At 46.5% G+C, this 23,610-nt stretch overlaps 2 protein-coding genes across 2 annotated transcripts in view; both read left to right on the forward strand.

The window, feature by feature from the left end:
• Positions 1–5,347: 5,347 nt before the first annotated feature.
• On the forward strand, positions 5,348–20,395 carry PBX4 (PBX homeobox 4). The gene is made up of 9 exons (XM_035308753.1): positions 5,348–5,641; positions 9,500–9,573; positions 16,572–16,813; positions 17,172–17,362; positions 17,670–17,805; positions 18,054–18,210; positions 18,372–18,478; positions 19,101–19,187; positions 19,563–20,395. The coding sequence occupies exons 1-9, from the start codon at positions 5,412–5,414 to the stop codon at positions 19,653–19,655; spliced, it is 1,317 nt and encodes a 438-aa protein (XP_035164644.1). The 5' UTR covers positions 5,348–5,411; the 3' UTR covers positions 19,656–20,395.
• A 90-nt stretch (positions 20,396–20,485) lies between these two features.
• Positions 20,486–23,610, forward strand: part of DSN1 (DSN1 component of MIS12 kinetochore complex) — a 3,362-nt gene continuing 237 nt past the window's right edge. Inside the window, exons 1-11 of the mRNA XM_035308757.1 lie at positions 20,486–20,588; positions 20,675–20,696; positions 20,804–20,849; positions 21,040–21,285; positions 21,708–21,781; positions 22,058–22,130; positions 22,496–22,583; positions 22,824–22,883; positions 23,064–23,135; positions 23,249–23,396; positions 23,467–23,554. Coding sequence (XP_035164648.1) covers positions 20,554–20,588; positions 20,675–20,696; positions 20,804–20,849; positions 21,040–21,285; positions 21,708–21,781; positions 22,058–22,130; positions 22,496–22,583; positions 22,824–22,883; positions 23,064–23,135; positions 23,249–23,396; positions 23,467–23,554 — 952 coding nt within the window. The 5' untranslated portion in view covers positions 20,486–20,553. The remainder of the gene's footprint in view (positions 20,589–20,674; positions 20,697–20,803; positions 20,850–21,039; positions 21,286–21,707; positions 21,782–22,057; positions 22,131–22,495; positions 22,584–22,823; positions 22,884–23,063; positions 23,136–23,248; positions 23,397–23,466; positions 23,555–23,610) is intronic.

Here is a 23,610-nt window from a genome sequence, read left to right on the forward strand (position 1 = left end):
TTAGCACTCTGATTACTCCGAACGCTGTCCATGGGGGCTGTGCCCCCCATTCTGTCGGTGGGATCCCCTACACTGGGGCTGGACAGCTTGTTGAGGAGGTGAGCTTGGTTCCTGCAGCTTCCCTGCTGGGCTCGGGGCTGAGCGAAACCTCAGGCAGAAAAAAATGTTATCAGTGGAACCCAGGCCATGTGCTGATAGATGCAGATGTGAGAGCAAAGCTGATGTTTGTATGAATGAACAGCATACAGGGATGGAGTGCAGGTATCTCCTTGCCCGTGTACCTATAATTTACCCATTTTATAGGCTGCCCTTACAAGCAAGCCCATTCTTCGTCCAGGTGGACTCTGTGACGCAGCCAGGGTCAAGTTTCCTTCCCAAACTGAGCTGTTTTTCTTTCTCCAGAGGGAGCTCATGACTTGTGCGCTGTGAAAAGCACCAGTGGCTTGTCTAGCAGCTCATCTGATCCCATCACAACGCAAACACTTGTTTGGGCTTCAGCTCTTGCTATGGAAATGCCGAGAGATAAGGCATGGATTACAGCGGGGACGAATCTCCCTGTGAATTTTATGCTCTGTGGGTTTCAGGCTCCGTTTATAAATTGTCAGTTGACATGTGAAGTCCCGGCTTTAGTTTTAAAATGAACTCTTCCCCCACCCCCCCCTTTTTTTTTTGTGCTGACAGGAGAGAATTCACTTGCTAATTATACCCCAGTCCATTTCCTATCGAAATGCACAGGGCGATTTATCAGAGAGCTGGAGACAGCTCTCCCTGTTCCCTTGGCTGCATCAGCAAGAACTTTTGCGAGACAATTTAATTTCTTGTCATCTTTTAATCCAGCTCCCTTTCCCCCTATAGTCAGCCTGTGAATGAGAAAAGATGGTTTATTAATCATTTTAGCAAAAGGCTGAGAAATACAGCATTTCTTCAGCCGTGCTTGCTCTATATCTCATCAGTCAGCATTCCCCAAGTACTCAAAGAGCCACAGGGTCATAAACATTCAACCCTGTGACATGGGAAAATTAGTTCTCTCCTTGTGAAAACCTGACAAGTGTGAATGCATGGAGCTGGGTTTTGCCTTCTCTGGGCTCTTAATGGGTGTTATCTCAGAACTGGACTTGGCCCAAGTGTTTTATGAAAGATGCTGCTTGCAATAAAGCCTGAAAAAACATATGCACGTGCTCAGCATCACAAAGCAGGGGGGTCACCGTCATACTGAGCCGGGCAGGTGCCTAAAATGAGTCCTAAATCCGTTACAGCATTGGAGCAGATGGAAGATCCCCAGATGCTGCAGACCTCCACCAAGAAGTTGTGCTGCAGGATGATCGCTGAGCGTTTACACAGGTTCTGGTGAGCAGGGCCAGCCTGCTGATCCCAGCTAGGGTAACGAAGGAGGAGGGGTTGACCTGAGCCAAGCCACAGCCCGGGGACTTGCATTTTTATCCCTGCTTTGTTCTTCCTCACCTGCTTTCATCCTCTTCCTTCCACTATGATGCCTTTCCAAGTAAGTTGTCCCTTGTTCATGACGTTCTCTGCATTATTCCGCTGCAGTTTTGGCTAAAACTTCTGACCTTAAATAACTAAGGCAAAAAACATACCGTAAGGCAAAAAAAAAAAAGTAACATACCATTACCATAATTAAGGCAAAAAAAAACACACCATAACATTCCTGAAGTCAGGAACCAGAATAAATTTTGGTTTTCCTCATATAAAGCTCAGTTTGATTTATTCATAATTTGAGATTTGAACAAATAAGCTGCAGTTTGGTGCTAATATTGAAATGTGGTAGTGGTAAGCATCATCCACGTGGAAGTGGATCCAGAGAGATGTCAAGCTAGGGTTGGTTTAGCTTTGAAGCTTTGTAATCACTGTAAATGGGATACCATAATATATATATATACACACACACACACACGTATATAAATAAAACAGCAAGAAGCTGTTTTGTTTCTGGGCTTGAATGCTGATTATGGTCCAAACGCCGCCCAATACTTTTTTTTAAAAGATAAATATACAAAGATCAGGTCGATTGAGAGTCTTTCTGGGGGTTATTGTTTTCCCCTCAGATTTAAAGCTTCAGTCAGTTCAATCAATAAATGCACTGATACCAAGAGAAAGGTAAGGCTCTGCCTGGAAACGAGACTTCATGATCTGTACAGAGGCCAGCAGAGTTCTGGGAACTCGGTACTTACATGTTTGTGTTTGCTGATAGGGCAATTTCTTGGAAACTTTCTCAAGTGACACATTTTTTTGCCTGCCTTTTTACTAGATACAATAGTTGCCCCCCCCAGGAGCAGCGGTATGTTAAAACTTTTGATTCTAGTTTTAGCAGTAGGTTTAAGTGTATGGGGTTAGAGGGGAGAGTCAGCTAAACTGAGACCGGGAGGAGGAGTTTTCCCTCCTTTGTAATTGTGGTGGATTTTCTTCCTGCTCTCAGTTGTTTGCTGATCAGAAGAGCCACCTATGGTGTACCTACCTCCAAAATACCAGTGTTTTGCTGATATCTTAACAAATACATTTAGATGCTTTCAGTCCCCTGATTCCTTAAGTGTGTGTGTGTGTCTATAGTCTTCTGTTAAACCCTGAAGTGCCAAAATTAACAGCATCAACAAGGCTTTAAAAAATGTTGTGGAGAAACACCCTCTTCATGTCATCACCGCTAATTTTACAGAAATTAAGTCTTCCGTTGCAGCACGGGGCTGAGCCAGCCACGGTCATCCATCCTCCTTCCTCTAAATCAATTAGACCATTTCCCTGTGAGGGAGAGGAGCAAAGTTGCTATCAAATAGGATTAAGGCTGGATGTAAAATACTCGTCACAGTCATTGTATCTTTTCTGGAGTTATCTGGTGAAAGAGGATCATTATCTGTGGTCACTCATCAAAAAGGGCAATGAAGCAAGCGCTGCACAAGAGCTGCACTCGTTCTGCTTAACTCCAAGAATAAAAGGTCTCTAAGTAGGAGCCTGGTGCAGAAACAAAACCGTGTCGCTGCTTTCGAAAGCTGAGGCAACTGAGGTGTGGTGAACTCAGGGCTTGCAGCAGGGTGATAAGAAGGACCCTGCACATTACCGCAATTGCCACTTTTAATAAACTTTTTGCTCAACAGCTTCCATGTGCTTGCTTCGGAGAAATGGAAAAGGTGCTTTAATGTTGTCAGAGCTCAGCTACTTCAGCTGAACAATTGCCCATCCGCTGCTCCCGCTCCGCGTGGAACATCCCCAGAGGGGAAGCTCCAGATCACTTTGCAGCACGTTCATCATTCATCATCTTGTCTAGGAGGGAATGTTTTCTTTACCAAGGTTTTGCTGAGCAGTCAGACAGGCTGGGGTTCCAGGCTGATGCAAAGACCTGGGCTCCAGGCATCTGACTGAGGGGCTGAATCCGCGTTTTGTGTTCTGAAGCAGCAGAGGAACGTTGAGCGCCTGCTTGCAATGTTTAGTATTTGCAGAATTGATATCATTGTTATTTTAAACAGCTCTAAAACTGCAACACTGAACACTAAATTACCCTTGGCTATGAGGTGAAGATTCAAGCCTTGGATCGTTAGCAATCGGGAGCATGGAAGATGCTTCTACTTGAAGTGTGGCTGTAAAAGGACATAAATCCTGGAAGCACATTACACTACTGAGAGGGAAAACTTTGAAAAAGGTGATAAATGACAACTGACTGTCAGAGAGCTCTGTGCTTGCACATAAGCATGGAGATACATAATCTAAATCTGCATTTTTTCCTCTTTTAAAGTTATATTTTTACTCAGCACCAGGTCTAGATATAATGCTATGACTTTAAAGCAGCATCTTAGGAAGGTGCCCAGGCTTCATACAAAGCTGTCTGGGTGACCCTCTTCAAGAAGCAACTGTTTTTCAAACACTTCCAAAATCCTTGCATCCCATTTAAGTGTGGGTTTGTGTTTTTAGATTGCTTACTGTGATTCCAGACAAATTAGGGGATGTTTAGCTGGTGAATCCCACAACTTATTGGAATATAGGTTTGTAAGGTGGTTGATTGTCACACTGACACGCGGCATGAATTTGCTCCTGCCAGGTTCTGGGGAATCATAAAACCACAGAACGGCTTGGGTTGGAAGGGACCTTAAAGACTCATTCCAAGCCCTGCCACAGGCACAACCCCTCAAAGCCCCATCCAGCCTGACCTTGGGCACTGCCAGGCATCTGCAGCTCCTTTGGGAGACTGGTTCCAGCACCTCACCGCCCTCATGGGGAAGGATTTCCTCCTCATGTCTCATCTACATCTTCCCTCTTTTAGTTTAAAGCCTAAGCCATCACTACACACCCTGACGAAGAATCATAGAAACATAAGGGTTGGAGAAGACCTCCAAGATCATCTGGTCCAACCGTCCCCCTAGCACCAATGTCACCCACCGAACCATGTCCCCAAGCACCACGTCCAACCTCTCCTTGAACACCCCCAGGGACGGTGACACCACCACCTCCATGGGCAACCCGTCCCAACGCCTGGCTGCTCTTTCTGAGAAGAAATGTCTCCTCATTTCCAACCTGACCCTCCCCTGGCACAACTTGGGACCATTCCCTCTGGTCCTATCACTGGTTACCTGTGAGAAGAGGCCAAGCCCAGCTCCCCACCCCTTCCTTTCAGGCAGTTGCAGAGAGCAATGAGGCCTCCCCGAGCCTCCTCTTCTCCAGACCAAACACCCCCAGTTCCCTCAGCCGCTCCTCACAGGACTTGTGCTCCAGGCCCTTCACCGGCCTCGTTGCCCTTCTCTGGACACTCTCCAGGGCCTCGATGTCCTTCTGGTAGTGAGGGGCCCAAAACTGAAACCAGCACTTGAGGTGCGGCCTCGCCAGAGCAGGGTACGGGGGACGATCACCTCCCTGCTCCTGGTGGCCACGCTATTCCTGATACAAGCCAGGATGCCTTTTGGGCCACTTGGGCACACTGCTGGCTCGTGTTTACGCGAGCATCTATCACCACCCCCAGAGCCCTTTCCTCTGCACAGTGCTATGGGGGGGGAGCCCCGACCGGGGCTGGGGACACCGGGGAAGGGGACACCGGAGATGGGGACAAGGGGCCATCGCCCTGCGGGGCGCCGTTGCCGTTCTCCAGCATCGAGGAGCAGCCCGGGGCCAGGGAAGGCCTCGGGGGCCAGCCCCGTGATGGCGCCGGGGGGGGGGGGGGGGGGGCGCCCCGGGAGGGGCCGGCCGGGGCGCGGGGGGGGGCCCGGGGGCGGGCCCCGGCGGCGACCGGGGGGGGGCCGGCGGCGGCTGAGGAGGAGCCGGCGACCCCCGGGGAGGGGACTGCGGCCACCGAAGGATTGGAGGGGCGGTGGTAGGGGCGGGCCACGTCGCTGCGGGCGGAGCGGCCCGGCGGGGGTGGGCTTGCGGCCGCCGCGGCCCTGTTGTGTGGCAGCCGCTGGGGCCCCGGCCCCGCCGCCATGGAGGACCCGGCGCGGCTGCTGGTGGCGGCGGCGGCGGCCGCTCACGGAACCGGGGTGGCTCTGCCCGGGGGCATCCCACCCGCCGGAGGAGCCGCCGCCGCCGCCGCCGCCGGGGATCCGGCCGCTGCGCCGCCTCCGGGGCCGCCGCCCGCTCCTCACGACACGGGCGATGTCCTGCAGCAGATCATGGCCATCACCGACCAGAGCCTGGACGAGGCCCAGGCCAGGTACCGCGGGCCTGCGGCGGGCCCGTGGAGGCGGCGGTGGGGAGGGAGCGGTCCCGGTGGGTGGGGAGGGCCCTGCGGTTCCCCCCCCCCCCCCCTCCGACACCCCCGGTACGGCGGTGGGGGGCTCGGGTGGGTGCCGGACCCCTTCCCCCGCAGCCCAGTGCCGTGACTCAGCTGGGTGCCGGGGGCCCGCTGGGTCGTGTCGGGGATGTCGCGATGGGAGTCGGAGGGGGGTTGTTGGGTCTGAGAGCTGGGGGGCACGGCCGGTGAACGCTGCCTGGGATTTGGGGGCTGGTCCTCCGGGGTCCCGTCCGGCTCGGGATGCGCTGTGGTTCTGTGCTGGGCTCGTCGGCGTTAAAAGGCTTGTTGGTGGGGAGCGGGTTCCGGAGGCACAAAGTTCCCCGTGTGTTCCCACATCTTTGGTTCTCCTCCGCTGGGATGTGCTTGAATAGTTGGATGGAGCGCCTGGAGGATACGCGGGTTCTTCACATTTACTTCTCAGAGCCCTTCCTTTGCATTATAGCCCGCTGACAAATTCAGGTTTGGACTTCGGACTCAGACTGCGGCCACCATCCCCAGTAAAACCGGGGTTGTCCTGCGTGGTGGGACCTAGACCTGGAGCGGCGAAGTGGTGGCTGCTGTTGAGTGTCGAGGCGCTTGGCGCTTCGATCACGGTTTGCTTGGCAGGGAAGGAGGGAGCCTGGCCTGGTGCAGGTGCAAGGTGCCAGGGGGCAGCTGCACCCCAAGATCCGTCACCACCCCCTTGCTGCTCTGAGTTTCGCTAGAATCACATTAAAAGGGGAAAGAATCGTGTTCGTTCTTTTCCTGGGCACGCTGTAGCGTCTTGTTGGCCTCATTGGGATGTAAATAATTGCAGAGAATAACATAACGTGCTGCAAAGAAATCACCATAATTCAGCATCTTCTCGTGTATTCTCTTTGCCCTAGAGGTACGTCTGGCCCTGATTGGCGCTGTGTAATTACATGCTTTGCTTACTTGGCGTGTGCTGGTTTACGAGAGGTGGGCAGCCCCAATGATGAGGCAGTTTGGAAGAAGGTGGAGACTGTAACAGAGCGGGCTTATGAAATCGGCGACATGGTTTTCTGGCCTTCCAGTCAGTCGCGTGCTGCTCGGACTTTCCGCTGTGAAGCCCGGACGTTCTGAGCAGTTGACCCTCCCTGCCTGCCCCCAGTTTTCCCCATCGGATCCCGTTGTAATGGTGCCGATAACGAGCGGCTTGGTTTTTTATTTTTGCCTGAAGTTTAGCCCTGTTCGGGTACACCTGTTGCTGTCGGATGCTGTCAGTGACTGATGCAGCCCAGGCAGACGCTAGGCTCCTGGCGGTTTGAGTGGGTTGTCTGAATATAAGCAAAAATGGGGCTTTCAACAAAAGTCATCATTTGTTCTTGAAGAAAACTCTTCCAGGTAACTTTCAACTGCGGGGTGTGGGGAAATAACACCTGTAAGAGGTGCTTGCTCTGGGTCAAGCATATGACCACTGTGCAGGAAGTCATCCCAACACTCAAGCATGATTTTCTTTTCTAGCTGGCACCAGATCTCAGAAATAACTGTGTGCAGCTCCCGTCTAGTTTCTATAGGAGTGGAATGGCCTATAAGTAGCATAAAAGAAAATTGCGGCTCTTACGGCCTCATATTTAAGGTAAATGAGAGCCAAATGAGTTCGTCAGGAACTTCGGATCCAAGTAACAGTTGAAGAATGGGCTTGGAAAGATGGCTTGAACTTTGTTTAAACGATGTTACTTTATCTGCGCTCTTAGAAATGCTGTGAAAATATACTTGAAGCACGGCAGGCTTTGAAGGCCCCAATTTTTTTCGGTGCCTTTACCATATTTTCATGTCTATGTGCATAACAGAGCCTTTTGTATTCTGGACAAGAAGTTTGTTTGGTTTACTCAGAAAACCTGCATCCCCTTAAGAGGACTTAATGCTGAGAAAGTAAAACCGGGGCCTGGTTTTAAACCCATAGCTCTAGGGACACAAATGGGGATTTGGGACTTCTCATACCTCAGTGGAACTGCTATGATTAACGGCTTTATTAGTTGGGAATTACTTTAATTCTTTTGTATTAAAAATGCATGCTGCTGTACTTCAAATGTATTATTTATATGTATGTTCGGATGTCCGAGGGTTCTTCTGAGTTCCAAGGTCCTTCCAGTGCCCATAACTCGGATTTTTAAACCGTAAGATGAAAGCTTGGGTCAAAGGTTGATTTAAAGAAAATTCATGTAGCGAGGATAAGTTTAACACCGCTATTAAACGTGTTACCTTATCAACTTACAGCTCTTGACAAGAGTTAGAGGCGTTATTAATTATGCAGTTATGCCTGGGAAGCTTCTTGGCTCTAGTATCTCTACCCTCCTGCCTTGTACGTAAAGCACCAATTTTAAACCCGGGTGGAGAGTACAGTCTTGAGGCTTGGCATTCATTTTCCCTCTCTCTCCCTTTCCCTTCCCCCCCTAACACCCCCCCCCTTTTTTTTTTTTCCCTCATCAGGCAAGGACAATAGACTCCACTAGGCTGTCTTCTCAGCTGCCTTTGTTCTCAGGCTGTTTGTCTTTGGGTTGATATTATCAAACATCTACATAGACGGACTGGGTTTATGCTTCTTTTGGCCCTGTAACGAAGGAAACTGGCCAACTGACTTCAGCTTCTGCTATTTTTGTTAAAAGTCTGTGTTCTGGCGTTCACTGGTGGTTCAGTTGCTGTAAATGTTATTGGTGCAAGCTTGTAAGGAAGCCGAGCACCTGTGCTTGTGCTTTTTGCAATAGCCTGAGAACCGGCCGATGTGCAAGACTGAAGGCCGATTTGTTTACATAAAAACCATCAAAAGCATCGAAACCAAGGCGTGAGGGTGATTTAAATATTATTTCTGAGGTCGTGAGAAGCAAAAGAGACTCGGAGGCATACGTTGCAGCTAGGCACTTCTTTCCACTGCCAGTTAGTGGAAGTGAGGCACTAACCAAGCGAGGCACCTACCTGCTGGCCGCTGTTTAAAATTGGTAACGGCCAATTTTAAAAATCGGAAAACTGGAAAATGCTGCTCGCCCTTTGTGAGCAACTTCAGCTTCCTCCCTTCTATGCTGCTCTCCACACCTCACGTTCGTTTTCGACTAAGCAAGAGATGGAATTCTCAAGGCATGTCTCTGTCCTCAGCTTCGACGAGGTAGTATTAGCACGTCTTGTAAAACTTGTACTAAAATGCTGTTAAATGCAATCTGTGCGGTGATATGCAAGAGATTCCGGCATCATATTAATCTCCTTACGGTATGGTCAAATCTGATTTCAGCTTCCCCTCTAAAAACGCATTGTTGTTCATCTTGTGGGAGGTATCTGGATACTGGTCTTAATCGCTAGGAGTTCCTGAGTTCCCTCTCAGAGGAGGCAGGTTTTTAATCAGGTGGCTGCTAGCTGTTTAAACTGAGCCAACCCGTGAGTGGTAGTACTGTTCTCTGTTCTATATGCTCTAATCACCCTGGTGTTTTTTCTCCTTTTTCTCTGGATTCCATTATTAGATCATACAGAAGCGTACTAACTGAAGACTGCACTTCTTGCCCCCACTTAAAATTCTCTTTTGGTAGAACTGAAGTGGCTTACGGCTCGTATAAGCTATGCAAAATTCTGAATTTAAAGGCCTGTGTGTTTTTTTATGACAGCTTGCTCCCAGTGATGAATGAGTACGGCACTTAAATGAAATATATCACCAGAACTTGCAAGTGCACTTCTTAATCTTACACGCTAACCTGCTATTACTGAAGCACGATCCAGTTCTCTGCAAGCCTTGGCACCTTCTCTGGGTTTCCTGTTGGCATTCACTCACTCTTCCTTCTTTCATTTCAGAAAACATGCCTTGAACTGCCACAGAATGAAGCCTGCTCTGTTCAGCGTGCTGTGTGAGATCAAGGAAAAAACAGGTGCGTCGGTGTCTCTTCTGGTTTCAACTTGCACAAAAAAAAACCAACCCAACCAACAGTCGGTGATTAGCTTTGCTCTTGTTTAATGTGGCCCATATTTTCCCTTAGTGGTTCTGCTACTTAAGGCTGTTTTGGGGGATTAATAGTGTTCTGTAAGCCGGGAATTGTTTTGTTTTTCATCATGCTGGCAGTGTTCTCATTTGGAGGAAACTCTTTGCTTGTTTGTTTTGCACAAGCGTTTTGCTTGTGCTGAGGGAGGATGTCTATAGATTTTTGTTTCTTTTTTGGTATCTGGCAAAATACCTGGACTGTCCTGTTAATGTTACTGTGCTCTTGTGCTTTCTTCCCCTTTCCTTTAAGGAATTGGTACCAAAACTGTGGTGGTAGTAAGAGTTCTAAGCAACTGATTGTATTACAGAGGAAAAGAGACAGTAAGAGAGAAAGCTTTGGGATGTTGGAGAACACAGAAGTGGCAGGAATTGGTGGGTATATCATGCAACTGCCTTTTGGAGAGCAGAAGCATCGGGAGCAAATGGATTTCAATTTTGGATCACTCATACATGAGCTCTTAAGCGATGTTGCTTGAATATCTAATTCCTATGAGGTGTAGTGGACTGATTTTTTAAAAGAAAATAACTAGTTTTATTATCTGTAACTAAATCGGTGCTTTTTCGGCTTCTAGCTGTATTAGTGCTTGACAACCCAAACCTGTCTTTGCGTTATTGCTTCTAAAAGTCTTTTGCGCCTCGCAGCACATTTCATAACACCACCAAATAAAGACCATACGGTTACGTCCTCTGTGCTGCCCTTGTCATCCGAGGCAGCTTTAAGGCAGACGTTGATGTTCCCTTTTTGGGGTTTGGTTGCATACATCCTCACGGTAGCAGTTTTTTTTTGGAAGAAAAACATAGGAATAAGTGCGAGTGTGCTGTCTGGATCTGCTTTTCCTTCTGTCTGTGCTTTGAGAGCCGGTATCCTTAAAGGAGGGTCTTTCATCTGATTTTCCTTTCTACGTGGAAAGCTGCCTTCTGCGCTTTATTGATTGAAGCTGTGACTTCTCCGAGCTAAATGCACTTGCAGGAACAGACTCTGATATCTCGGTTATGCTGGATTTGTTTGGGTCTCATAGGTTTTTGAATGTCTGATGGTCTGTCTATTCCTTATTTAAATTATGGGGAGCAGATGTTACGGCTTCAAGCAAACAAAAGCCTGGACATACTGTAGCACAAGGTTTTGGGCTTTCTTTGTGACCCAGGCACACAAGCTTCTTTTCTAGCTCTGAAATCAGTTTCAAACATGTTCCTCCCCCCCATCTTTCTTTCGTCCTTTGTTGGAGTGCTGGTATCATTCACAATAGCTCAGGATAAGCCGTACGCCTTTGCAAGGGGCAGCCAGCTGAAAGGTGCTGAAACATTCTGCCCAACAGCAGTATATTAATTAAAAAAATACAAATGACTCTGATTTGGCCACGTTTAATAGTTGTTCAAGCCCTATTTTTTCCTCTAAGAAATATATTTATATATATTTTTTATTTTAAACTATTCAGTTATGGGGAAAATGGGTATTTTGCTTTCAGGTAGGTCTTAAATATGTATGCCTGGAGCATATGTAGCTATTTGAAGAGGCATCTAATCCAATAAATCCTACTTAGTTTTTTTGGGGGGGAACTCACAGAAGCAGGAGCATTTTTAATCTATGCAGCAAACAGGGTTTTGGTGTGCTGCTGATTGGGTTACGCTTCAGATACGTGATTCAAGCTATGTGAATTCAAGCATGGCCTAATTCTATAATAAAAATCAGAATTAAATGTCTGTCGGGTGGAAGATGCATGCTTTCGGTGCTGAATATTACATTTTGGAGGTCTTGGCTGTGCTGTGCTAAGGGACTGCTGGGCTGTGATGGGGCTTGCTGCCCTCTGGCACAAGAAAAGTGTGTTTCTGCACACTTTTGTGGAACATGCCGCACAGTGGGACCCGGATTCTGTATTTCTGACCTGTGGTAGTCCACAAACACATTCCATGCCTCCCCTTGCCTTTTCTTTCTCTTCTTTTTGTTGCCGTTGCTAGCTGCAACCCGCCGGCCTTCCTTTTAATGTGCTGGCGCTCAGCTCGGTTGGTTCAATGGGTACCTTTTGATTCGGTCATAAAACTTGGCAAACGGTGTGGCCGAAGAACACGCTTTCTCTTTGTTGCTGGGTTTGTTGACATTCTTACGGAGCCGTGCCTTGTTCCTCAGCACTCGGAGCCCCGCTGGCTTTTGTCTTCTGTTTCAATTCGCTTTCCTCTCCCTCTCTCTCCCCCTCCTTCTCTCGGAGTGAGCAAGACTGCCTTGAATTTTGAGAAAGCGCTCTCCTGTTACAATGCTTTGAGACCAGCTGAACCAACAGCGCTGTCATTTCTCTGTGCTGGGATTCTTGGGAAGCTGGTATCCTAACTAACTGCAAAATGCGGCGTTTTGTACGCCTGAGGATTCTTCTTGTGGCTGCTGGATGAAAAATCTGTTTGTTAATGGGTTGTGCGGGATTACGTTAGCACCGAGAAGCGCTTTGGAAGGGGGTTGTGATGGTTTAAGCCAGTTTTCAGGTGACCTGCTGCCCTCTCACCTAACAGCTTGATTTGCTACGTGGAATGCCAAATGGAGGAAACCCTTCGCCGTAAATAAAACATCACAAGTCCACCTTTAGCAGCATTTATAGGATAAATGTTTGCAGGTGTAACAGAGGTGATAGGATCATTTGGGGGGGGGGGAACTGAGCCACTGAGGAGGAGGGATGCAGGTCTGTGGAACTGGACACGCACAGCAGCAGTGCAAATTTCCCTCTGCTTGCACTGCTGGTGCCGCGCTGGCGAGGCGCGTTGGTGTGCTTTCACTGAAAAAAGAAACAAACAAAAATCCAAAGCAAACTAATGGTGGCCAACGTGGGACCCAACTGCCTCCTTCTTTGCACTCTGCATAGGTATTTTCAGCTAACTACAGTATGGGCTGTTAATTTCTGGCCCTAAGATGAGAATTTTTGGTTTTAACTCGGTATATTCTGTACCCACTGGATGCATTTATCTTGCTCTTCCGCGTTATTTGCTCTTGGAAGGAAAATCTGGAAAGGGAAGCAAGTCTGAGCAAAGTGTGCATCACTTATTTTGGTACCACTGATCTTGTACAGTTCATTACAGAACTGCAAATCTTTAATTAATGATATGTAAATATATTGTAATGATTGCATTTGCATACTGAGTGAGGCTTCAGCACCTTAGGTTGCGATGTGTTTTAATTAAAGATTAATTAGAAATGATGGGAATTTCATTTTGCTTAGTATAATTATTTTACATATTTGATGAATATCTGGTAGGTGACGTGCAAGAGAATGCACAATATTATATTAGTGCTTGTGGCAGGAGCGACTCTTCAGGCGTTTTGATCCAGTCTGGGGTTTGCTTAAGCATTCATAAAAGTGAAATACTGTGAAATATTTAAACGTGCCATTACACAAGGACTTTATAAAATACTAACTGCACTAATCCGCAGTAAGTGGCTCGGTGGCAGGGCAAACCCAGTCTTCAGCTGCCCTCTCAACAGGTAGGAAAGAAAATGGATAATTTGTAATTTCTCAAAGCTTGTATTTAAAGGCAGCCAAAGAAGTACGTAGTTGCCGAGCTTCTTGGTGTCTTTGCCAGAACTGTTGGGAGCAGCTGTGTTTTTTCCTGATGCTTTTGCTGTACCCATGCTCCAGTGTCTTGACGCAAAGCTCCGAGAATTAATGAAGAGCTGTCATATGCTGTGTTCTTAAAGTGTTGTGGGAACTACAAAAATCTGATGGTCAGAAGGCTGCTGAGAGGGGGAAGCTTTCTTTCTGGCCTTTTAAGCATCGTGAGTCAGTAGAAAAATAATCAGTAGGTAAGGACAGGCGAATTTAACAAGTCTTGATTAGTATGCTTGGTTAAAAGTGGTAAGCTCTCTCCTTCTGGAATCCTTTTTGTTTAATCCAATCTAGTTTTTACAGAAGCCACAATGCCAGCAGGGGTTTGCCATCTATCAGGACTGTGCGCAGAAAGGGGGTGATGGCTGACCTGCAGAGCATGCCGAAAGCTCACAGGGCAGAGGAAGCTGCCTTGGCAAAGTGCTTGCTGGTACAGCGAGTGCTTCTGGAACCGTTCTTGCTAGACCGTCGAAAGAGACTTGCAGAAGCTGGTGTGAACACGGCACTCCTACAGCGGCAAAGGTTTTGCTCTCCCATTTTGTCACTTTGTTGAGATTATCAGCTCTGAGAGGCTGGTAGCCAAGTGACTGCAGCTCTTGTACTTGGAAATTAGAATCAGCTGCTGCGCGCAGCAAACACGGTTATGAATTCACTGACTAGGTAGTTTTGACCGAATCTGATGTAAGTTATGATCTGTACAAAGACTATCACCGGGTGAAGATGGTAGGGGTAAAGATAAAGTTCAAGCACAAGGTATCCATCCCAGGAGATGATGGCATTACTTTAAAAACAGTATCTGTGCTAATGATTTCTGGAGAGCTTGTATTTTATCCGTCAGGCAAATTAAGGTGCAGTCATGCCAAAAAAAGTTTGAAATCAACCCGAGAGAGCGGGTTGGACTGACTGAGCTGCTTGCATTCATCCATTCTGAGGTCTGTTCATCTTTGAAAGAGTTCATTCAATAAACCCTTGAACTACGAGGTTGAAAATGCAGTTTGCAGCATGTTAGTGGTAGTTAACTCCTCTCTAGTTCCTTGTGACTTACCGGATTCTTCCAGCCAACCGGATTCTTCCCTTGAGATTGTGGAAGTGCTTTATACATGCTTTTCAGCAGTCAACTCGAGATGAGCTTATGTGTAATTGATGATAACTAATGTCTAATTACCATAATTAGACAAGTGACATAAAATTAAGCTGCAGCTGGGAGCTTGACTTCAACATGAGGTATGCTGATACGCATCGTAATGTGCATAAAAAGGTGTTTGGCAGAAACGCATTCAGATAAGAACACGACACCAAAATACCTGTTCCTCCAAACTTACACTTGCCAGTCCAAACAGTTTAATGTGGGTTTTGTCAAAAAAAAAGGAGCATTCTCTGCTGTGCCAAGGCCTTCTGGAAAAAAAGAGCCCTTTTTCTGTTTTGTTTCTTGTTCATTCGGTACCATCGGGTTTATGCTGTAGGTGGTCTGCTATTATTTTAAAGATATTCTCATTTTAATTGCATAATAGTTAGAAAATCAACTAACATTTTACATATTTAACAGGCCCTTCCTGTTGTGGTTTAACCTGGCAGGCAGCTGAGGACCACGCAGCCACTTGCTCAGTGCCCCCCAGCAGGATGGAACTGAAATGGGGAAGAGTGGGTTGAGATAAAGAAAGGTTAATAAGAAAGAAAAGGGGTGGGGTGGGGGGAAGAAATTGGGAAAAAAAAAAAAACACAAAACCAAACCAAGAGGTGTAAAACACACCCAGCTGCAGCCCCCAGAGCAACAGCAGCCCCCCTTTGGTCAGTTTGGGTCAACGGTAGATAGGTTTTATCAACACTATTTTCATTCCAAGTCCAAAACCCAGCACCGTGCCAGATACTGTGAAGAAAACTGACTCTATCCCAGCCCAAACCAGGACACGTCCCTTCTTGTTGTAGCTGGAGTTCAGCAGTTATATTTAGTGGTCATCCCGTGTGCTACATTTCAGCTGCTTTTGCTTTACCTTGTTCTGGTTGCAAAGAGCTCCGGGGTGTCCCGGAGAAGACCTGGACTGTTTTAACAGAGAGAAGATCTGCAGCCACCCCAAATGCTCTCTTTTCTTCACAACTGTGTAGTAATTTCTGTGTGGCCTGCAAAATATCAAGTTGAGCAACGTGATTGTAAGTTCAGACTGTTTGTGCGTTCAAAGCTATGCACCTGGCGCATAGCTTTTTTTAAAAAAATGTGCTAGTTTGCCTATAAAATGCTGAATATTACTATAAATGCACATGTTAAATGTCCCTGTATATATACAATGTTCTCGTGCCCTCGTACTAGCATCTATGCATAACGAGAGATGTTTTGTGCTTAGCTTTGGTAGGGAATAAAATATCCCTGTTCACCTGCTGATTAAAATTTGGAAAAGGTCATTTGAGTTTTGTAGCTTCACAAGATTAAGACCAACTGTTCGTTAAACTAAAATCGTCTAGCAATTAAAATCCAATTAAAAGGCAAAGAGCTCTTGGCGTTTTTTGAATTGACTCAGTATCTCATGAGTTGTTTTTTTTTTTTTAAGGGAGTTCATGATAAATTGTCAAAGACTGGGAAATTAAGTTTTCAAAACAAATTTGCTCAGAATCAAACTTGAGTAATCTGAGCACACAGTCTGCCTTTGTTGGATATAAGCATGATGAAACTGGCTTCTCGTCCATATTTTCTCATTTTTTCAGATTTTAATAGGACAAAACGTAGTCTGCTGTTGTACACTGTAATTGTGTCCGTGGCATATTAAGCAGCCCATGTCCAACTTGTCCCCTGTGGACAGATTTCAGCAGGACCTTACAGTGGTGTGGTGTTCTTTCTGGTTCCTGGACTTGGAAATGTAGCAGCTGTAGTGGTTCAGGCCTTTTGTTCACCTTCTGCAGTCTGTCTTCATGATCCAGGACCGATTACTGCTGAGGACCATGCAAGCAGCCAGGCAGCAGGCTGGTAGGTGGTCAGCTGCTCTGTAAGAATCTCCTGATTTTTACAGGCTGCTGGTCTGTGAGCTTTAAAATAATTTCTAAATGCGTATGGGGTGTAAACTAGTAGGACCCCGAGTAATCTTATCACCTGCATGCTTTGGAAAACTCACCTTCTGATTTCATCTCTCGATCTGACCGATGTTTTCTTCTGATGTGCTGTCTCCAAGCTTTGTCAGGTGCTTCCTTGTTTTCCTTGACCTCAAGAAGTCCTCTAAAGCCTGCGAAGGGTGTTTAAATGCTCTACCAGATCTGAAGCGGATGCTTTTTCCTGTTTCAGAAATAACCTTTTGATTCCCTCTTTATGTTTATCTAGTGTTAAGTATTCGTGGTATTCAGGAAGAAGATCCCCCCGATGCTCAACTAATGAGACTAGATAACATGTTGCTGGCCGAGGGTGTCTCCGGGCCCGAGAAAAGAGGAAGAGGAGGACCAATGGCTGTAGCAGCAACATCAGGTGGCTGTCCAAATGACAATAGCATTGAACACTCTGACTACAGGGCCAAGCTGTCACAGATCCGACAGATATACCACTCTGAGCTAGAGAAATATGAACAGGTGATCTTTCTGCATGGAAGAGTTTTTATCATCTCAATTAAAAATAACCGTTTTTTCCTTTGGTGTTGGTTTTAAGAACAGAACAGGAAGCATAATAAATTCAGATGAATGCAAGGATATCAAATTCAGTTGAAAACTTATCTCAGTGTTACAGAAGTAAGGTGAAGATAGAGGGACTGGACATCAAACTAAAGATAATAAATGTCTCGTTTATCTTTGTTGCAGCATTTTGTAAGAGTAAATAAAAGTAAAACTGAAACATGGAAACTCCTCTAAAGTTTTTGGATATGTATTCTTGTTGGGGAAATTAATTCCGGGGTATTTTATTGTTTGTCGATACAAATGTATTTATTTTCAGGCCTGCAGTGAGTTTACTACCCACGTTATGAACCTGCTTAGGGAACAGAGTAGAACGAGACCAATTTCGCCAAAAGAAATAGAGCGCATGGTGAACATAATCCATGGCAAATTCAGCACCATCCAGATGCAACTGAAGCAGAGCACGTGCGAGGCAGTAATGATCCTGCGTTCACGGTTTCTTGATGCAAGGTAATGTGAAAACACAATCTAGCGATAACAGATGTTTGTGTCTGGACTTTCTCTGTTGCTCGATGCCAATGACTGCTTAAGAAGCCTTGAGTCTGTCGTTCCCAGTGTTGACTTTGTCTAAGTATTGACAACTTGCCACCTGTTCTGCTAGCTAAGGTATGCTTGCTTTGACATTAACATCTGATTAATTCCGTGCAATTCTTATGTTCTCCTTCAAATATTTTAGAGTAGACCACTGGCTTATTGTTCTCTGTCAGGTCTACTCTGTCACGCGGTCCAAGTAGGAATAATTGTGCTCTTTTGATAGGCGTAAACGACGTAACTTCAGCAAACAGGCAACAGAAGTACTGAATGAATACTTTTATTCGCATCTGAGTAATCCTTACCCCAGTGAAGAGGCCAAAGAAGAGCTAGCAAAGAAAGGTGGCATCACAGTTTCACAGGTGTGAAGGATTTTATCTGGAATTAAATTAAGTCATTTATTTTCTTAAATAATGTTGTATTGTCCCTAGTAGTAGGTAGCAAGAGGCTTTGCTCACTGCTGTGAAATAGCATTTAGGTTATTCTGAAGGGTATAGCAGGGTGCATTTTCTGCTTAAAGCCTGCTTTAAAATGTTGCCTTTGAGTAACTTGTGAATTCAGTGTAACTGTATTAGTTGGATCGAATGCTAACAGGGATATGTGTCTCCAGGTTTCCAACTGGTTTGGTAACAAAAGAATTCGATACAAAAAAAACATGGGGAAGTTCCAAGAAGAAGCCAATATTTATGCTGCAAAAACAGCTGTAGATGCAACTAATGTTGTGGCTCAAGGCAACCAGGCAAATTCTCCATCTACACCAAATTCAGGTAAGCAAGAGTGCTAGTGAGGAGAGTGTCTGCTTGAAAAGTCTCTAATTATTTCCTGTGATGACAAGTACCATGAACTTGTTAAACTTCGTTTTTCTAGGAGTACTACAGTACCTATGCTTTTGCATCACAAAGTGGTTTTTGTTTGTTTTTTTCTTTAGCTTCCTCTGGCTCTTTTAAGATGACAAATTCCGGAGATTCGTTTATAAACTTGCAGTCATTGACTTCCTACCAGAGCTCCCCAGTGGGAGGCAACGTGCAGTCGCAGGTAAGCACGTTTTTTAAAACTAGATTCTTTTAATATCAGATAAGGATGGTTCTCTAGCTAGCACTGACCAGAATGCAAGAAGTGACTAGAGCCAAAATGCTGAAATGAGTCAAGAAACAAACCTGCTCAAATGTATGTTTTCTGTTGCAACCAGAGTCTTTAAAACGAGTAAGATCTAAATTAACCTACTGGTATTCTTCCATCCTTCAAATTTACATTACTGAACTGTTTTTTTCTTTATTTTAGAGTCAGTCTTGCTCTGTATACGTAGAACTTTGTGTAGCATTGTAGTTTTTTCTGATTAATGGTATTGTCAGATGCACTGTAAGCTTTCTTATGAATTCCTAAATGCACCAGAACTGCACAGAATTTGTTCCTCTCACAGGAACCTGAGTTGTTCCATGAAAAGCTGTATGTGATAGTAGGCTCAATACCAGATTCTAGTTCTGTTTAATGACCTCTTTAAGTATAGCTCAGTTAATAGCAAGCAGCTGCAAAGAAAACTTTAAAGTTTTAAAATCAAATAGGTAATCCCACTCATAATACTTCATTTCTTTGACTTGACTTTTTTTTTTTTTTTTTTTTTCTCTGATTGTTGTTATTCTGTGGGATCTTGTTATAGATGGATTCCTTGCATCATGTCATACACCAGACAGGAAGATATGACACAATTGTGGGGAATCCTTTGTACACGACGCAGCGCATAGATGTAAGATGTGCTCAAGTATTACTTTAGTAAAAACAAAACTCATGCCTGAGATTGGCTAATGATCTTAAAATGAACATTAACTTCATTTCCTACCCCCTGAGATGTCTGTTGTGGGGACAGGAAGAAGCTGAAAGTAGAAGTTTTCAGTTTATTTTTGCCACAAACAGATGGCAATAAGAATGCTACTGTAAAATAGGGGTTGGGTAGGGAGGAGGTGTTATGGGATGTTCCTGGACTGTTCATTGCCAGGAAATAACAACTACTTGATTTCATAAGCACTGTTATTTGTAAGGTTTAAGCATATAAAGGCATACTTTATTGTCTGCAAGTAGTTTCTTAAAAGATCTAATGAAATGATGTTTGTTTTACCTTCAGGCTAATGGCAGCTGGCAGGATGCTACCACCCCTTCATCAATCACTTCACCTGCTGGAGATCCTGGAAGTGTTAATTCGGATGCGTCTAATTAAGTTTTTAGGACCTATTGATGAGAGGAAAGAGGTCATTAGTGTAATTTGTCAATGTTGCTCTTTTGCCAATACTCTTGTTTATACAACTTGACACACAGCTAATTACCTCAGAAAAACCCTGGAACCAATAGAAGATTGTGATTACAATGATACCTCTCTACCTCTCAGCCTCACACAGTTGAGTTCTTTTTACTTATGCCCATTGGGATGTGAAATTGTTTTAAAAGAACTTGCTTCATTTTCCTAACCAAATTCATTTTTTTAAATATCAATTTTATGGTAAGAATCTGAAAGTGTCTCTTCTAGAACTTGGCGTTTGTCTCAAGTTTTACAGCTTAAGAAAATTGACTTATTTTAATTTCCATAAGGTTTTTTACTCTGAAATTTCTGTTCTAGCTGATAGATACTAACAATTAAACCCCCTGTATTGTAATTGTATGCGTTCTCTGTATTGTAATTTTGTATAGGAAAATAAGCTTTTCTTACCTAGACTTCATTCTGAGCTGATTAATCAGAACGTTGCTTTACCAAAACTCTCACTGGACTTGGCTCTCGGGTAGCCCCTTCCATCCTGTCACCCCTAAAATCCTAATTTAATGTCTAGTGTAAAACCGCCTCCCCCCCCCCCCTTCCCCCCCAGGTTTCTGTGCATTTCTGCCGCTGTTAATACAAAGACCACCACCTTCAGTTGAGATTTTATCAAAGATAATAAACTTCCAAAGCCTTTTTTTTTACTATTATTATTTTTCATTTTCTTTTTCCTCTTTCCCGCCTTTCCGTGAGGGGCTCGGGGCGGGGGGGGGAAGACGCTGAGGGAAGCTCGCGCGCATGCGCCCTCCTCAGGGCGCCGCCATTTCCCGACGTGCCCCGCGCCCAAAGGCGGGCAGCGGGGGCCGCCATGTTGGCGCGGTCGGCGGAGCCCGCCCGGCGCCGGTGAGTGACGGGACCAGGACCGGGAGGTTTTAGGGGGTGGGCAGCGGGGCCCGGCCGCCGTGAACCTGACCGCAGCGTCCTTGCAGGTCCGAGGAGATGCCGCAGCGGGCGGCGGGGCAGGAGGTGAGCGTTGGAGGGATGCGGGGGCGGCCTGAAGGGGCGGCGGGGCCGCCTCGCAGCGTGTGGTAACGTTTGCGGGACCGTTTTTTCCTCAGACATCCCCCGGTGGATCCCCCTGTGCGGCTGACGGTGCTGTGCCAGGTAGGGGAGGCAGCGGGCAGCAGCGGTCCTGGGGTGCTGTGAGGAAAGGGCGCTGGTCTAAGCCTCGCACACCGCGCTGCTGCTGCTCAGAGCAAGGCCCTGTACGTTTAAACCCCCAGGAAAAGCCCTTTGGCTCTGCCCTTCTCCTGCTGGTGTTAGCAATGTGGTGATTGTGCGTGGTTTTTCTCAGAATCTCACCCCAGAGAACAGAAAGGGGATGCTGAGCAACCCGTAAAGGCACCTGACGTAATTGCTGTTAGCAAGGAGAACGTGAGTTCCCTTGTGAACGCTGGAGCAGGTACAATGAAAAGATCCCATGGAAGTCCAAGCCCGCGCCTTGTCAGCCCTCAAGCCAGGCGTCGCTCCTGGCGTCGTTCAAGCCTGAAGGAGACAAAACGTCGGAAATCTCTGCCTCCTTTTCACCAGGATGTCACCGGTAACGCTCTTCTTCCTCCCTTTATCGAACTATCTCGAAAAACTCATGCGGGAGTCCGCTGCAAGTTGAAACTTGATTTCATGGAATGGTTTCTACTGTAATTACAGAGTAATTGCATTATTCCAAGCTACTAGCCTATGGCTGTGTTGGCAACGGCCCCTGAGGTCCGGGTACTTGAAGTTAAAAGGAGGTTGCTGTGCTAATGGGTTCTGTAAGCCCCTGCCTGCAGTCTCTGCCTTTTTACTTCCATGGCTGAGCCTTAAGGAGCATTTTTCTTGCTAGGAGGTCTTTCTGCCTCTTCCCTTCTCTTCCGTGTCCTGCAGATGGCACACACGTACAACAAAAACAGTTTTAGTGCCTGGTGGAATGATTTCAGCTGCTTGTGGCTTGGTGTAAAGTTGTTCCTGAACTCTATTTTTCAGAACTGTGCAAGTCCATTAGCCTTGACCTGCCAGAGACAGATCGGCTTTCTATGCTGTTGCTGTCCAGTTTCCAGGTAAGCTTCTCTGTGCGTTATTCTTCTCTTTCTCTGACATTCTGATTCCTGTAACTGAGCTGTGAAATAGGGGCTGGGAAGGAGGCTCTCCTTTGGCCTTCAGTAACAAGTCATCCCACGAGCTTACAGCAGGTCTAGCCTTATGTAGGTGCTTAAGGGGGTAAAAAAGGGGGAAAAAAAGAGTAGTCCTACAGCATACAGAGCTTAGGGGTGACCTGTTTAACTCTGTCATACAGTACGTTAAAGGGTGCTAAGACCTTTTCTATGTTCTCATAGTTTTCCGCACAGAAGCTTGAACACGTCTTGAAGCAGACGGAGGGTTTTAGTCCTGAGGCTTTCAAAGCTAACGGTAAGTTGCATTATGCGAAACACAAAGCCGGGGTAAAATCCCAAGGTTTTAAATACCGACTCTTCCCTGGCATTCTCTTGAGATGAAAGCAGATGTCTTTGAGAGGAGGATTTGGATGATGAGACCACCTGAATGATGGTCTTTGTAAGATCCAGCGCGTGACCACGTTTTTTTTGGGGGGGGAAGACAAATGAACAGACTGAGCTGTGGTCACAGAGATGAGTTACTCCTTTAGAGGCAGCATGAGTAATAACTAGAATGCCTTCTGACGAGGAATCAGGCTGCTAGGTAGCAGCTTTGCTTTTCGGTGTTACGAATTCTGTAGGTACAAGCGTTGTTCCACCTTACTTTGTTTTCATCTCCAGTCAACTCGGTTTCAGAAGACCTGAAGCGATACGTAGAGAAACTGAAACTAGATGGAACGCTGAAGACCTGCATAGAGAAGACTGAAATGTAAGGACTCGCCTGGCTCACCTCTAGTTTATTATCTTTGTTTTTACTTCGTGCCCTGCCCAGATGTCTTTGCAAGCAGTGAACCTGTTGCCTGTGGGTGCCAGGCTTCCCGGGGGGCAGTGGCATGGCCGAGCAAACAGACCAGTGAATATTTACAAGGGAGTTATTTTCCTTGAGGGGATCAAGGAGGCTTTTCTCTTCTGTGCTGTGCAGTGTTGGTGTTGCACTTCTCTGCTTTAGGGCTTCATTGGATTCCATTTCAGACGAGTCAGTGGCCCAAGCCAAGGAGCACATCACCAGGTAAGATGGGCTGCGTGCGGTCTGAGCCCGTATAAAGACCAAAACGTGTTTTCAAAGAGGGTGAGGGTGCGTTTGTGGTGTGTTTAGTTCTCTGGCTCTGCTTTCTGAGGACGAGTGTTGTAATTTAACCTTACAGGGGGAACGCCAGTTGTGTGCAGACCTCTTTTCTTCTCTCCCTAGGTTTTCTGCTGAATGTCAGGCTTGGGATGAGCTCTTACAGTGCTACCAGAAAGGCGCTGAAGAAATGGCCAGGTGCGGATTGTTACGTGCATTGGTAGCTGAGAACTTTCTGGCAGAAAAAGAAAGAAGCCTGCTCCGAGCGATGCCGCAGGCAGCTCACGGCAGCTAACCGCCTTGTTTTCCAGGCAGCTGGAGGAGTGCAAGGCTAATCGAGGACACGCAGAGCCTCCAAACTACCTGGAGACGTCTCAGGCCGAGGTCCTGAGCAGCAAACCCAACTACCAGGAGATCCTGGACGCGCAGGGCGAGGTCCTGAAGTGCATGGAGCTGGTGGTGAGCTGCGCTGCCGTGTGCCCCGGGCCCCTTCCTGCCCCTCCTCGCTGAGCCCCGCGGCCTTTTGCAGCTCGACGAACTGCGGCAGGCGGTGGAGCTGCTGCGGGCTTTCGGCGAGGACAGCCGCCAGTACCTGCGGGGACTGTCACAGCAGCTGGGTAAGCACCGGGGCCCTTACCGGGGGGCCCTTACCGGGGGGCCCTTACCGGGGGGC

The sequence above is a fragment of the Oxyura jamaicensis genome, chromosome 30, assembly GCF_011077185.1.
Source record: "Oxyura jamaicensis isolate SHBP4307 breed ruddy duck chromosome 30, BPBGC_Ojam_1.0, whole genome shotgun sequence".
Classification (NCBI taxonomy): Eukaryota; Metazoa; Chordata; class Aves; order Anseriformes; family Anatidae; genus Oxyura; species Oxyura jamaicensis.

Coding starts and splice junctions, on each gene's coding strand:
- PBX4 (XM_035308753.1), top strand. CDS start 5,412: ATGGAGGACCCGGCGCGGCTGCTGGTGGCGGCGGCGGCGGCCGCTCAC. Junction 5,642..9,499: donor CTGGACGAGGCCCAGGCCAG/GTACCGCGGGCC, acceptor CTTTCATTTCAG/AAAACATGCCTTGAACTGCC. Junction 18,479..19,100: donor GAGGCAACGTGCAGTCGCAG/GTAAGCACGTTT, acceptor ATCTTGTTATAG/ATGGATTCCTTGCATCATGT.